Source organism: Gobio gobio, assembly GCF_949357685.1.
Source record: "Gobio gobio genome assembly, chromosome: 25".
Lineage (NCBI taxonomy): Eukaryota > Metazoa > Chordata > Actinopteri > Cypriniformes > Gobionidae > Gobio > Gobio gobio.
In genome coordinates this window covers 42,101,472-42,116,008 of record NC_137121.1, presented here as the reverse complement: position 1 = coordinate 42,116,008, position 14,537 = coordinate 42,101,472, and the positions used below count along the sequence as shown (strand labels likewise).

General features: G+C 40.3%; 1 protein-coding gene across 2 annotated transcripts in view; it reads right to left on the bottom strand.

Annotated features, from left to right (window-relative positions):
• Window positions 1–14,537, bottom strand: part of ano1b (anoctamin 1, calcium activated chloride channel b) — a 59,429-nt gene that overhangs the window by 10,639 nt on the left and 34,253 nt on the right. For both annotated transcript variants that reach the window (XM_079809165.1, XM_079809166.1), the window contains 10 exons: window positions 13,527–13,609; window positions 13,030–13,101; window positions 11,312–11,386; window positions 5,481–5,682; window positions 5,278–5,389; window positions 2,582–2,639; window positions 2,404–2,504; window positions 2,164–2,306; window positions 1,825–1,977; window positions 1,531–1,583 (listed from right to left, as the gene is read on the bottom strand). In XM_079809165.1, the coding sequence (XP_079665291.1) occupies window positions 1,531–1,583; window positions 1,825–1,977; window positions 2,164–2,306; window positions 2,404–2,504; window positions 2,582–2,639; window positions 5,278–5,389; window positions 5,481–5,682; window positions 11,312–11,386; window positions 13,030–13,101; window positions 13,527–13,609 (1,052 nt within the window). The remainder of the gene's footprint in view (window positions 1–1,530; window positions 1,584–1,824; window positions 1,978–2,163; window positions 2,307–2,403; window positions 2,505–2,581; window positions 2,640–5,277; window positions 5,390–5,480; window positions 5,683–11,311; window positions 11,387–13,029; window positions 13,102–13,526; window positions 13,610–14,537) is intronic.

Here is a 14,537-nt window from a genome sequence, read left to right as displayed (position 1 = left end):
GTCAGGGGTCAGCGGCTGTGCCGCCCCATACTCCACAAACTGAGATGCTCTGTGTATTCTGTCCCCTTTCTATCAGAACCAGCATTAACTTCTTGAGCAGTTTGAGCTCCAGTAGCTCGTCTGTTTGATCGGACCACACGGGCCAGCCTTCACTCCCCACGGGTATCAATGAGCCTTGGCCGCCCATGACCCTGTGGCCGGTTCTCCACTGGTCCTTCATGACCCTGTGGCCGGTTCTCCACTGGTCCTCCATGACCCTGTGGCCGGTTCTCCACTGGTCCTTCATGACCCTGTGGCCGGTTCTCCACTGGTCCTTCATGACCCTGTGGCCGGTTCTCCACTGGTCCTTCATGACCCTGTGGCCGGTTCTCCACTGGTCCTTCATGACCCTGTGGCCGGTTCTCCACTGGTCCTCCATGACCCTGTGGCCGGTTCTCCACTGGTCCTTCATGACCCTGTGGCCGGTTCTCCACTGGTCCTTCATGACCCTGTGGCCGGTTCTCCACTGGTCCTTCATGACCCTGTGGCCGGTTCTCCACTGGTCCTCCATGACCCTGTGGCCGGTTCTCCACTGGTCCTTCATGACCCTGTGGCCGGTTCTCCACTGGTCCTCCATGACCCTGTGGCCGGTTCTCCACTGGTCCTCCATGACCCTGTGGCCGGTTCTCCACTGGTCCTTCATGACCCTGTGGCCGGTTCTCCACTGGTCCTCCATGACCCTGTGGCCGGTTCTCCACTGGTCCTCCATGACCCTGTGGCCGGTTCTCCACTGGTCCTCCATGACCCTGTGGCCGGTTCTCCACTGGTCCTCCATGACCCTGTGGCCGGTTCTCCACTGGTCCTTCATGACCCTGTGGCCGGTTCTCCACTGGTCCTCCATGACCCTGTGGCCGGTTCTCCACTGGTCCTCCATGACCCTGTGGCCGGTTCTCCACTGGTCCTTCATGACCCTGTGGCCGGTTCTCCACTGGTCCTTCATGACCCTGTGGCCGGTTCTCCACTGTTCCTTCCTTGGAGCACTTTTGATAGAGACTGACCACTCCAGTCGTCTAGCCGTCACAATCTGGCCCTTGTCAAACTTGCTCAAATCCTTACGCTTGCCCATTTTTCCTGCTTCTAACACATCAACTCTGAGGACAAAATGTTCACTTGCTGCCTAATATATCCCACCCACTAACAGAGATCATCAGTATTATTCACTTCACCGCTCATAATGCTATGCCTGATCGGTGTATATTCCTATTGTTAAATTAAATATGAATTTATTAATTGTCCAATTGTTACAGGATCTGGTTGTAGAATCAGATTTATTTGTACAGACGTCCCCATGAGAAATATAGAATAGAGATCACTGGCTGAGACATTATTAAGTTGGGTTTGACATGTGAATTTGCAGTGCCGACCAATAGAAGTAATTCAAGTGGCATCATGTTCAAGAATATAAAGTGCTGCAGAAAAAGAGGTGTAATTTCACCATCCAAAGGTAAATGTGATTCACTAGCATTAGAAGGATCACACAGACAGACTTACATTGACAATAACGGCAACTTTTGCGACTCCTCTGAGAATATTATACCAGATTCCTGTAAAGACATCATGAAGAACACCATCAGTTTATCAGGACTTTGAGGAGAACATCTTATAACATACCCAATGGAGTTATTGACATTATGTAAAGGTTTGCAGGAATATTCCAGCTCAATAATATAATCTTTATTCCATAAATATTCAATTCTTTTTCTCAAACTGGAGGTCAAGATCAAGGTAATGAGATGACACAAGTTTAATTCTATGATTGTGAGAGGTGAAGGTGTAAATACAGACCGATGTCTTTGCCTCTGGCCGCATCTGGTCTTCTGAGTTCTGCCACAAACTTCTTGGCATCCAGACGTATTTCAATGATGTTGTTGAGGAGGGCGAACAGAGGCGCCAGCGGGAAAGATGCCACAAACAGAGTCACAAAGCCAAACTGGATTACTGCAGGAATGGAACAGTAATAATTACTGCAGCAACACCAGAAACAAGCCTTCGTCACACTGCTTTACAGCTGAAGCGTCATCACAGCAGTTCTTCATAAGGACTGAGAAAAGAACCGCTCCGTTCTGTTCCAATGAAACACATGTGAAAAAGAGTGAAGAGTGCATGTGGTCTGAGGACACTCACTCATCTCCATGTACTCGGGCGTGAGGCCAGCAAAGGGCTCCAGGAAATGATCCGTCTCGTAACGCTGTAACTTCTTCTCATATTCCTCTTCCTGGAAAGAGCGTCTCTTGGACTTAATGTATCTGATCAGCTTCTTGAGTTTACTGCAGTAAAGCAAATACGACCCAAACCACAGCAACGACAAATTCAGCATGTCCATAAAGCCTGTGATGATAAAGTGTGTGTTAGCGCGGTACTCACGGCACGCCGATCTCGAACAGGTTGTTCTGGATGAGCTGTTTTCCCAGCATTGTGATGCTGAGCTGGATGCAGAGCTCCATGAGGCAGCCGCCATGAGCGCACTGATCAAACACAGCACAGTCACTCACCCGCCGCAATCAACCGCTCATTACACAACTCACGTGATCAGGGTTTATACCTCCTCCATGCGATAGGACTCGAACACGTAGAGATAACTGCCTGGACGCCCGCCGAGTCTGTGCGGAAACACGGCAGTCAGAGTCTGGCTTCAGCAGCATCACATTCATACGCAGCACAAGTCTTTAATAATCCATAAATCAACAGACAGAAGCACATGCAGCTCTGCTAATCATGTCAAAAACACTGAGAGATAAACCTGCTCTGGAAATGATGGAGGCTCTTTTCTGCCACGGAATAAAACAATAGTAAGGTAATTGCGACTTTTTATCTCACAATTCTGACTATTTCTTACAATTCGGAATTTGTTCTTGAAATTCCAAGTTTATATCTCGTAATTCTGACTTTATTTCTCACAATTCGGACTTTATTTCTTACAATTCGGACTTTATTTCTTACAATTCTGACTATTTCTTACAATTCTTACTTTATTTCTTACAATTCTGAATTTGTTCTTGAAATTCCAAGTTTATATCTCGTAATTCTAACTTCATTTCTTATAATTCTCACTTTATTTCTCACAATTCCAAGTTTGTCTTACAATTCTGACTTTATTTCTCACAATTCTGACTTTATTTCTCACAATTCTAACTTTATTTCTTACAATTATGACTTTTACTTTGCAATTACGCATTAATAACACACAATTCTAACTTAATACTCAATATCGAGTTTATTTCTTACAATTCTGACTTTATTTCTTACAATTCTGACTTTATTTCTCACAATTCTGAATTTGTTCTTGAAATTCCAAGTTTATATCTCGTAATTCTAACTTCATTTCTTATAATTCTCACTTTATTTCTCACAATTCCAAGTTTGTCTTACAATTCTGACTTTATTTCTCACAATTCTGACTTTATTTCTCACAATTCTGACTTTCTTCTCACAATTCCAAGTTTGTCTTACAATTCTGACTTTATTTCTCACAATTCTGACTTTTTTCTCACAATTCCAAGTTTAAATCTCGTAATTCTAACTTAATTTCTTACAATTCTGACTTTATTTCTCACAATTCTAACTTTATTTCTTACAATTATGACTTTTACTTTGCAATTACGCATTTATAACACACAATTCTAACTTAATACTCAATATCAAGTTTATATCTGACAATTCTGACTTTTTCTCACAATTCTGACTTTATTTCTCACAATTCTGACTTTATTTCTCACAATTCTGACTTTATTTCTCACAATTCTGACTTTATTTCTCACAATTCTAACTTTATTTCTTACAATTATGACTTTTACTTTGCAATTACGCATTAATAACACACAATTCTAACTTAATACTCAATATCGAGTTTATTTCTTACAATTCTGACTTTATTTCTTACAATTCTGACTTTATTTCTCACAATTCTGAATTTGTTCTTGAAATTCCAAGTTTATATCTCGTAATTCTAACTTCATTTCTTATAATTCTCACTTTATTTCTCACAATTCCAAGTTTGTCTTACAATTCTGACTTTATTTCTCACAATTCTGACTTTATTTCTCACAATTCTGACTTTCTTCTCACAATTCCAAGTTTGTCTTACAATTCTGACTTTATTTCTCACAATTCTGACTTTTTTCTCACAATTCCAAGTTTAAATCTCGTAATTCTAACTTAATTTCTTACAATTCTGACTTTATTTCTCACAATTCTAACTTTATTTCTTACAATTATGACTTTTACTTTGCAATTACGCATTTATAACACACAATTCTAACTTAATACTCAATATCAAGTTTATATCTGACAATTCTGACTTTTTCTCACAATTCTAACTTTATTTCTTACAATTCTGACTTTATTTCTCACAATTCTGACTTTATTTCTCACAATTCTGACTTTATTTCTAACAATTCTGAATTTGTTCTTGAAATTCCAAGTTTATATCTCGCAATTCTGACTTTTTCTTACAATTCTCACAATTACAAGTTTGTCTTACAATTCTGACTTTATTTCTCACAATTCTGACTTTTTTTCCCTCGCAATTCCAAGTTTGTCTTACAATTCTAAGTTTATAGCTCAAAATTCTGACTTTATTTCTAACAATTCTAAGTTTATATCTAGCAATTATGACTTTATTTCTTACAGTTGTGACTTTATATCTCACAATTCTGACTTTATTTTTTACAATTTACTTTTTTTTCTCACAATTCCAAATTAATATCTTGAAATTCTGACTTTTTCTTGCAATTCTGACTTTATTTCTCACAATTCTGACTTTATTTCTAACAATTCTAAGTTTATATCTAGCATTTCTGACTTTATTTCTTATAGTTCTGACTTTTGTCTTACAATTCTGACTTTATTTCTCACAATTCTAAGTTTATATCCAGCATTTCTGACTTTATTTCTTACAATTCTGACTTTGTTTCTTGCATTTTCAAATTTATATCTCACAATTCTGACTTTATTTCGTATAATTTATTTTTTTCTCACAATTCCAAATTAATATCTCAAAATTCTGACTTTATTTCGTACAACGTACATTTTCCTCACAATTCCAAGTTTATATCCCACAATTCTGACCTTTTTCTCGCAATTTCAATTTTCTCGTATATAAGTATAAACTCCGAATTATAAGATATAAACTTGTAATTGCAAGACAAAAGTCAGAATTGTGAGATAAAAAGTTGCAATTACCTTTTTTATTTTTATTTTGTGGTGGAAACAAGTGTCCATAGGATATTGAATACCCACCTGCCTCTGAAAAATGCGATGTATATGATGGGAGTGAACGCATTCACGAACTTCAGGATGAAGGTTTTGAAGATCAGCCTTTCTTCAAAGCTCTTGTCTGTTTTAGGAACCTCTGAGAAGAACAACATAAGACAGATACACACATGACCAACAGAGGTCCAATGTCAAAGATCAACAGCACTCAGTTGCATTAAGCGACTGACCGAGGACAGTGAGCCAGCGTGCCACGGCCCCATACACTTCATCCAGGATGAGAATGACCACCAGGTTGATGATGGCCGCTGTGGTTTTAACCGTCAGCCTGACGTTGGAGCGGGTCATGGGGTTCGAGCTCATAGCCAGAGCGGCTTTGGTGGAGATCCGGTATAAAATCACACCAAACACAATAGCAAACGTCACACCGATCTGTAAAACAGTGAGGATGCACTTCATTCAGTGTGTTTTCAAGAACATACATGTGTTTTAGTTTCAATGAAGACAGCTCTCGTGAGTACACAACGGAAAGTACAAAAGATAAACACCAGCATGAAAAACAAGATAAAATTATTAAAATGATATGCCATGATATGATAATGATGATGGAAATAAGCACTTGTGAAATGTTCTTACTATAGCAATAACAGTAAATGATGCATAGTTACATGCAACTAACCCTAAACCAAACCCTCATCCAAACCCTAACCCTAAGTACTTGTTGTTAATTAATAGTAATTAAGTGTCAGTTTCAATATCATAAACATAAATGATTTTATGAGAGGCACTGACAGATGAATCCATCAATAATGTAATTCCTTTAGCATTACAATTCTGCATAAATTTTGTCATATCTTCAGTTTTTATTAAATGTTATTAATAGTTCTAGTAAAGGATAATAACCCTGCTCTGTACTTGACATTGAAACGGTCAATAGGGTGTGCCAGACTCTTCGTGTAGCTGCTCCTCAGATTGTGTTGAGAAGCTGGAGGCGTTTTGGCCCAGTCCTCGCTATACTGAACTATTTCTGTTCATGTGTATTTTTGGGATGTCTCAAAAGCTTCAGTGTTTGACCATAAGGTCATGATTCTGGGCCAGTGTTTTGCTTTTATTGCCATTTGTTGTGAGTTTGAGATAACAGCAGATGCCTGGACATTCTGCAGGAGAACTTATGACTACATGCTGGGAATCAAACCAGCAATGTCTGCCCTCTTTACCAGCCCAAAACAAACTGTGTGACATATTTGAGGATAAGAACACAACTGTATATAGGAATACTTATCAAAGACTTTCAACAGACAGCTGGAACCTCATATAAAGCAAACTAGTTGGAAGACTATCTGGAATCTGGATCACCTCAGACACATTAATGTGTTGACTCGAGAATAAACAGCTAATAATATTGAAAAAATGAAGATCAAGGTTTCAGTGGCCAACAAGAATTGTCCCACACTACCATTCAAATGTTTTTGAAAAAAGTATTTTATGCTGACAAAGTCTGCATTTATTTAATCAAAAATACAATCAACGACTGACTTAATACTGAGGTAAATTTTCAATACTGAAATATATTTAACGATACTAGTAGTTCCAAGCACTATTTGTGTTTGTGCAAAGGTTCCTATTTATAATGTGTATTTGCAGCGTTGAGCTCTGTTTATTCTAAGTGATTCATCCGTGCACATCATTGTTGTAAATTCATGTGTCTCGTAATCTTGAATCAGAATAACTTCCCCTCCCTCGCAGCGACATCTTTTCTCTGAAGATGAGGGCGGGGCAACCTGTCACTCACATGAGATCCCCCAATAGCAAACCACAGCCATCCAATCAGTTCCTCATGGACAGAATCAGTGCGTATAACAGGGTGCCTGAGTTACACGTCATCAGCTTTTTTGACTTCAGGATATGCTTGTTTGTAGGCACGTGTAAGATCGCGTTCGACTGGATGCGCTCATTATGTTGCATTTGTGGTAAGAATCTTTCTCCTCGATGTTTTGATCCCACACTCTGACCTTGTCGGTCTGCCGATAAAGCAGTCATAGAGAAGTTTACAGAGCTGGGGTCTCAGTCAGCAGCTTTCAGGAGATATGTCCCTCTCTGGGGGTCCATGAGGGCTGAAGGCTACCCCCTTAGGGTTGATGCAGGGTGAACAGAGTTATGTAGGACAGTACTGATTCCCTCTACTTCATTTACCTCCCTCCCCAAATATGTTTGGTTTTTGAAGTAGGGATGTATGCTCCCCTTTGGATGGGTGCTCTATTATAGCCCTGGTTCGACAATACTAATAAGTAGAGGAAGTTCACCTGTTGGGAATCCCTCCTTCTCTGTCACATACTGTGGTCTAGTGCTTAGGTAGAGAGCCTTGACTCTAGGCAGGGTATAAGCTGCTCTTCCCCAGTTACATTGGGGCACTTTAAGAAGTGCTCCCCTGTGGATTCCTTCCCTGGCTGATGAGAGTTATTCGACAAACTGCATTATGTCCTGCACTCGTTTGCCTCCCTTTCCTGAGTAAAGGTAAGAATGTGTGCTCCCCCTTGGATGAGTGGCAGCACCAAAGGGAGGAGCAAATTGCTGAGGTTTTTAACACCTTACATGCTCCCTTTGGTGGGCTATTCAAGTACCCTTAGGGTAGGGCAGGGTGAACAGAACTACAATGGGCAATCACTGTTTCGTTTACCTCCCTCCCCAACTGTTGTTTGGTCTTTTAAGTGACAATTTGTCCTCTGCATTTAAGCCATCCAAGTAGTAAACAGACACACAGCAAACCGTGGACACAAATACTCAGAGCAGTGGGCAGCCTTTTTTGCTGTGGCGCCCGGGGAGTGATTGTTGGTTAGGTGCCTTGCCTTGCACCTCAGTCTAGGGAATTAAGAATTGAACCTGCAGCCTTCGGGTTACCTGATTGTCTAACCATTAGGCCATGACTGCCCTTGAAGAAGGGATATATGCTCCCCTTTAGTGGGGAGCTTCTCTAGGGATGATCAGTGGTACAAACTAATGAGTAGAGGTGGATTACTGATGGCGTCCCACCTTATCATTAGCCGCGTTTCCACCGAAATTACCCAGAACAATTTGTCCCAGGAACTTTCCCCCTCCAGACCTGTTGCTGTCTGTATTTCCATCGCGGTCTAAAGTACTGTGGAGATAAGGCAAATTAGACTTTCCAGTTCCCGTTGTTTTAACTCTATTGTTGATTCGAATAGCAAACAACTCTTACTGCACGCACCGCAAAATACTTTTCAAAATGGTGGCTGAAATAAAATGCCGCGTGAACCAATCAACATCTTCAGTGCACAAGTCCCACCCCCAAAAGTTCCTGAACTTTGAAAAAGTACTACCTCATGAGCAGGGACTTTTTGAGGGGGAATTTTTTACCGATTTTTTTTACCCGGAACTTCATTTAGACCAAAGGTCCCAGCGGTCAAAACACACAGAGTACCACCCAAAAGTGTCTACTTACTCTACAAAGTCTTCCACTCAAAGGTGGAAACACGGCTAATGTAGCATTCTATAGTTTAGCTATATAGTCCTGGAGAAGTGCCTTTACTCAAGTCAGGGTATGAGATATTCTCCCCTAATCACTCTAGGATCATTCACATGGAGTAGAAGCTCTCCTGCGGTAGGCTGCTCCCTAAAAGGCTAGGTTATTGTAATGCTTTACTAGGTGGTTGCCCTGCAAGCTTAATAAACAAACTCCAGTGCCACTGCATTGGCTCCCTGTTAAACATTGTATAACATTTAAAATCTTGTTTATTACTTACAAAGCACTAAATGGTTTAGCTCCAGTACTTGAGCGAGCTCTTAACACATTATACTCCATCACGTCTACTGCGCTCTCTAAACTCTGGCCAGTTGATAATACCTAGAATACCGAAATCAACTGCAGGCGGTCGATACGTTTCCTATTTAGCTCCTAAACTCTGGAACAGTCTTCCTAGCATTGTTCGGGAAGCAGACACACTCTGTCAATTTAAATCTAGACTAAAAACACATCTCTTTACTATGGCATACACATAGAACATTACCAATTTCTATTATTCAAATCAGTTAAATGATTGTTAGACTGCATTAGCTAGGTCATCCGGAACTGGGAACACTTCCCATAACACCTGATGTACTCGTTACATCAGAAAAAGATAAAAATCTACGCTAATGTTAGTCTCTCTGTTTATCCCGAGGTTTACTGTAGTCGGGTCCGGGGCATATCCAGAATAGATGATGACTCTGATCTTCAATCAGATGGAACTGGACAAATATTCATAATATTCTGATCTAATATGACTTCTGACCTGTAATGTTGCCTGACTCATAATCATACAATGTTCGTTGGCCAGAGGAGAACCGGCACCCCGATTGAGCCTGGTTTCTCGCAAGGTTTTTTCTCTGTCACTGATGGAGTTTTGGTTCCTTGCCACCGTCATCTCTGTTGCCTTCGGCTTTTGGCCTGCTTAGTTGGGGACACTAAATATTCAACTAAATTACTGATCTGCCTGCATTGCCATCACATGAGAACTGAACTGAGCTGGACAGAGCGGCTGTACAGCCGAAACAAATATTGTTGCATTATTTTCCTGTTATAACTGTGATGCTGCTTTGAAACTATCTGCATTGTAAAGAGTGCTATATAAGTAAAGGAGAAGAGTCTTCTACGGCTGAGATGTGCCTGATATAGCTGAGGCTATGCTGGGTATTTTCCCCTTAGAGCTCTGCTCTTGGGGACGTATAGGGCTGAGGCCTGTCCCATAAAGGAGGGAGGAAGGTGTAACAGCCGGGACTTTCTTTGATGTAGAGCATAGAAGCTTGGGGATCTTTCCTAGCATCGGGGTGTATCAGTAGCACCACTATATGAGTCACATTGGTGCTGACTGCTACTGGGTAATCCGTAGTCAATGTATGCTATGCTCACTATGTTTGTGCATATTCACAGCCTAGTGCGGCAGGCATTCCCTCAGTATGGTGTAGTGGGTATTGGTTCCCTATAGCGTCAATACCAAGAAGCACTTTTAAAGGGAACATCTCAAGTTACGACTGAGACGGTGGCACGAAGGGGAATGGTCTCCTTTAGACAAACGAGTTGATGACGTGTAACTCAGGCGCCCTGAGTTACATCATGTGACATCATGCCGTCTGCCAATGATTATTGGCGTTAGTTGACTTGTGCTCCCCATAGCGTAATACTAAGACACAGCATATTGCTCCTCTTCTAAGGGAACCAGGGTTACAGTCATATCTGTATGTTTTTAACACTGTATTAAAACTTCTTTACTGTCACTTTTGACTTTATCAATTGAATGCTAAATCCAAGTCTTAATTCCTGACCCCAAACTCTTGAATGCTAGTATATATTGTAAATGTCCAGTGAACAGATGTACATGATGCATGGTGCCCACTACAACAGATGTGTTTTTGGTGAACAGCAACAAACACATTAATAATACTCAGTGTTCCTTAGATCTTATTCTTATTGAAAAGTGTATTTTTACCTGTCTGGATCTCCTGGAATAAAAGACAGAAGCTGATAATCCAGAGGCAGTTGATGCTTCAGCACTTTCGTCAGCCATGTTGAATTTACGTTGTCATAAATAAAGAACACAACGACATATAAAGAGGACAGTCATATAGAGCGATGGGTAAGGGTCAAAGCTCATCACCCGTGGTGGTTTGGATGGTTAAAATGGTTTGTAAAGATCTCTAGTGGACACCATGCATCAGAGGGTTACATGAAATCATGACGTGTGTTTATGACTAAATATTCATATTCACATGCGGGATTGAATATGAATATTGATGGGGGTAACACTTTACAGTAAGGTTTCATTTATCAGCATTAGTTAACTACATTAGTTCAAATGCTTTTACAGCATTTGTTAATACTAAAACAAAATTTAAATGTTGTATCAAACATTATGTCAACATTAGTGAATGAACACAACTCTATTAATAACATGAAGGTTAAGCAATGCCGTTAGCTAATGCATGAACTAATGTTAACAAATAAGACTTTATGGTAAAGTGTTCCCCGGAGGCGTGGATGTAAGGATTCATATGAAACAAGCCTTACCATTAGAAGCATCATGATGAGGTTTGTCATGTACGCTGGGAACCGGTCTTTACATGTCAGCTTCTCTTTCTCTGGCTAAAGGAGAAAAGATCAAGAGATGTCAGATAGAGCAGCTTCTTCCTCAGTGCTTCTGTCTGGCTTTCCAGCTCAAATATCGAAACATTCTTACATCAAGACACATTTACTGGAGAAGCATAATTACTGATGACAGTAAGTCTTATTTTATGAATAAATATCAAAACTGTTTAAGTTTAAAACAAGAACACATATTTGCCAATGGGGTCAGAAAAATAACCTTAACTCAAAGTTATTTTTCTGGCACCATTGGCAGATATTTGTTCTTGTTTTCAGCAAAAACTCACTTCATTTTGAGACATTTTTCATAAAACAAGACTTAATATCTTCAGTCACTTCTCTTCTCCAGTAAATGTGTCTTGATTTGAGAATGTTAAGTACTTCCCTCTATTATAATCATGCATTCAAACCCTCGCTCACAGATACAGTTTTTAGGGAATGGCAAGGAATTCTCAGAATGAAAGATGTGTATATTAATAATGCATTTCCCTCCTTTTCTCAACACAGTGAGATTTGACCTTCCTCTTCTCATTTCTTCAGATATCTTCAAGTCAGGATCTATGTTTGTTTAAATATTACACGCTTTTTGCCTTCAGAATGTAAAATGTTTGATTTATTTTCTTACTCTCCGAATGCTAAGGGCCTAACATCCCTATTTGTAAATGCTTTTAAAGATAATACAGACCCTTCATTTGATAATTGCTTGGGACGAAGACTTAGGGATTCAGGTTTCTGAGACTAACTGGGACAAACGCCTTTACTCTTGTTCTGTAAATTCAACAGAACACCAATTTATTCAGTACAAGGTATTACACAGATACACACCCCTATATGTGATGAGTGTAAAGCTGGCACATCTTTTTCTGGTTCTAATTCAGAGTTTTTGGCTAGAAATGTTCCAGTTTTTTGCCAAGGTTATAACTGTGTTTTACTTCCTGACCCAATGACAGCAATTCTTGGTTGGTCAGACTCATTGGTGTCTCTCAGTCCAAAGGTACGGTCACCTGTTTATTATGGTATGATTGTGGCTAAGAACGTTATCTTGCTTTAGTGGAAGAAAAACACCAGGCCCCTCTTTTCTTTAACTGGACTCACTTCCACATTACATCTGGAAAGAATTAGACACTCCATTTCCGGGAATTTCTGGGAATTCTGGAAAATTTGACCAAATGTGGGAACCAGTTTTTACTTTTTTGTCGAACCAGAAGGACTAATTATTTATTTATCAATCACTTTCTGCAATTATTGTCATTATACTTTGTAGCAGAGGTTGGTTTTGTATATCGTCACCCTTTTTTTGGTATTATTTTTGTTTCATTTTCCATATTGCACAGATTTCTGTTATATGAAGGGTCTCATTGTCTGTTTTTGATGTTTGAAAACCATAATACAAATAATAGACTAAGAATGTTTGATATTTGTGCTGGAAAACAAGACAGAAAGATCATAATTTCTCTCACATCAGAGAGGAGTATTTTTAGTGTTGGCAAGGTCAGGTGTCTTATTTTAATCTAGTAATCTATGGCTAAAATATTAAATCAAAACTCTTATTAAATCCTTTAAATAATAGATGTACTATCAAATATTGCAAATATTAAACTGTAATTATTCCCTTTACAGAAACATATTCATAACAAAATTACCTTCTGTGATTTGTGGTCTTTCCTCAGAGATTTTTGCATGACTCTGAATTCATATTCGGCTCGCGGGTGATCCTGACACGAACAAATGACAATATATATGATAAAACTGACTCAAAAACATTCGGAAAGACAGAAAGAGAGAAAGAAATAAAGAAAGAGAGAGAAAGAAAGAAAGAAAGAAAGAAAGAAAAGAGAAAGAAAGAAAGAAAGAAAGAAAGAAAGAAAGAAAGAAAGAAAGAAAGAAAGACAGAAAGAGAGAAAGAAAGGCTTTTCTTCAGGTGAGTGTTCATGCTAGAGATCCTGTGAAAGACTCGAGAGGGAGGTTGAGGATAAAGGGTCAGAGGTCAGAGATTTTAATATGTTCAAACCTTCAGCGCTTCCTACACACACGGCGGGGGAAGAAGAGGATGACAACATTAAATGACAGACTAGAGAGATGAGCTGATCATGTGACTGTGTGTGTGTGTGTGTGTGTGTGTGTGGTCATGTGATCAGACCTCCTCGTCCTCGTAGCCCGTGAGATCCCACTCATAGTTGAGACGCATCTGTCTCCTCTTCCAGTGCTCCATGAAGAAAGCAGCTGAAACACACACACACACACACATTAATCACACCGACAGCAGGAAATGAACTCATCACACACCTGAGGAACTGCTGCTAAATGTAGCAGGACGTGATCAAATATTAACGTTTCGATTATTAGGCTGATTAATAACGATGAGAGCAGCTAAATCAGACTTTCACGCAATCGAATCCACAGATGAGAGTTCAAATGCCCGAGTGAAGAACAGCGGCGTGTTCATCCAGACCAGCGGCTCTTCAAAACCCTCGCTGATACTCATATCTCTGTGTTCAACAGCTGTCATGTCTCTCTTCCAAACAGATGGAAGCGCAGTAAATCTGCTGTGTGAACTTCTGCCCTGCAAACAGAGCCGAAGTCACGACTTCCTGTCCAAATCCCTGCGCTCACGACACTGAGCAGAGCAGAGAAACCACACACGGATGATAAAACACACCAGAGATGTTTAGTTTAAACAGAGGACGGTGAGATACGGACACACACACTGTCCGTTCAGCTCTAGATTCTCCAACTAACACAAAGGGCAAAAACACTAAAACACATCTGATTATTGATCGCACCTCTAAGGCAATGTACAGAAAATGAGCTGCAATGTGACGAACGTACGACAGTAAGGGGCAGTCGTGGCCTAATGGTTAGAAAGTCGGTCTTGCGGAAAGTTGTGGGTTCGAGTCCCAGGTCCGGCAGGAATTGTCGGTGGGGGAGTGAATAACCAGCGCCCTCCTCAATACCACGCCTGAGCAAGCCACAGAACCCCCAAATGCTGCCCACTGCTCTGGGTGTGTGTTCACCGTGTGTGTGTGTGTGTGTGTGTGTGTGTGTGTGTGTGTGTGTGTGTGTGTGTGTGTGTGTGTGTGTGTGTGTGTGTGTGTGTGTGTGTGTGTGTGTGTGTGTGTGTGTGTTCACTACTGTGTGTGTGCACTTAGAT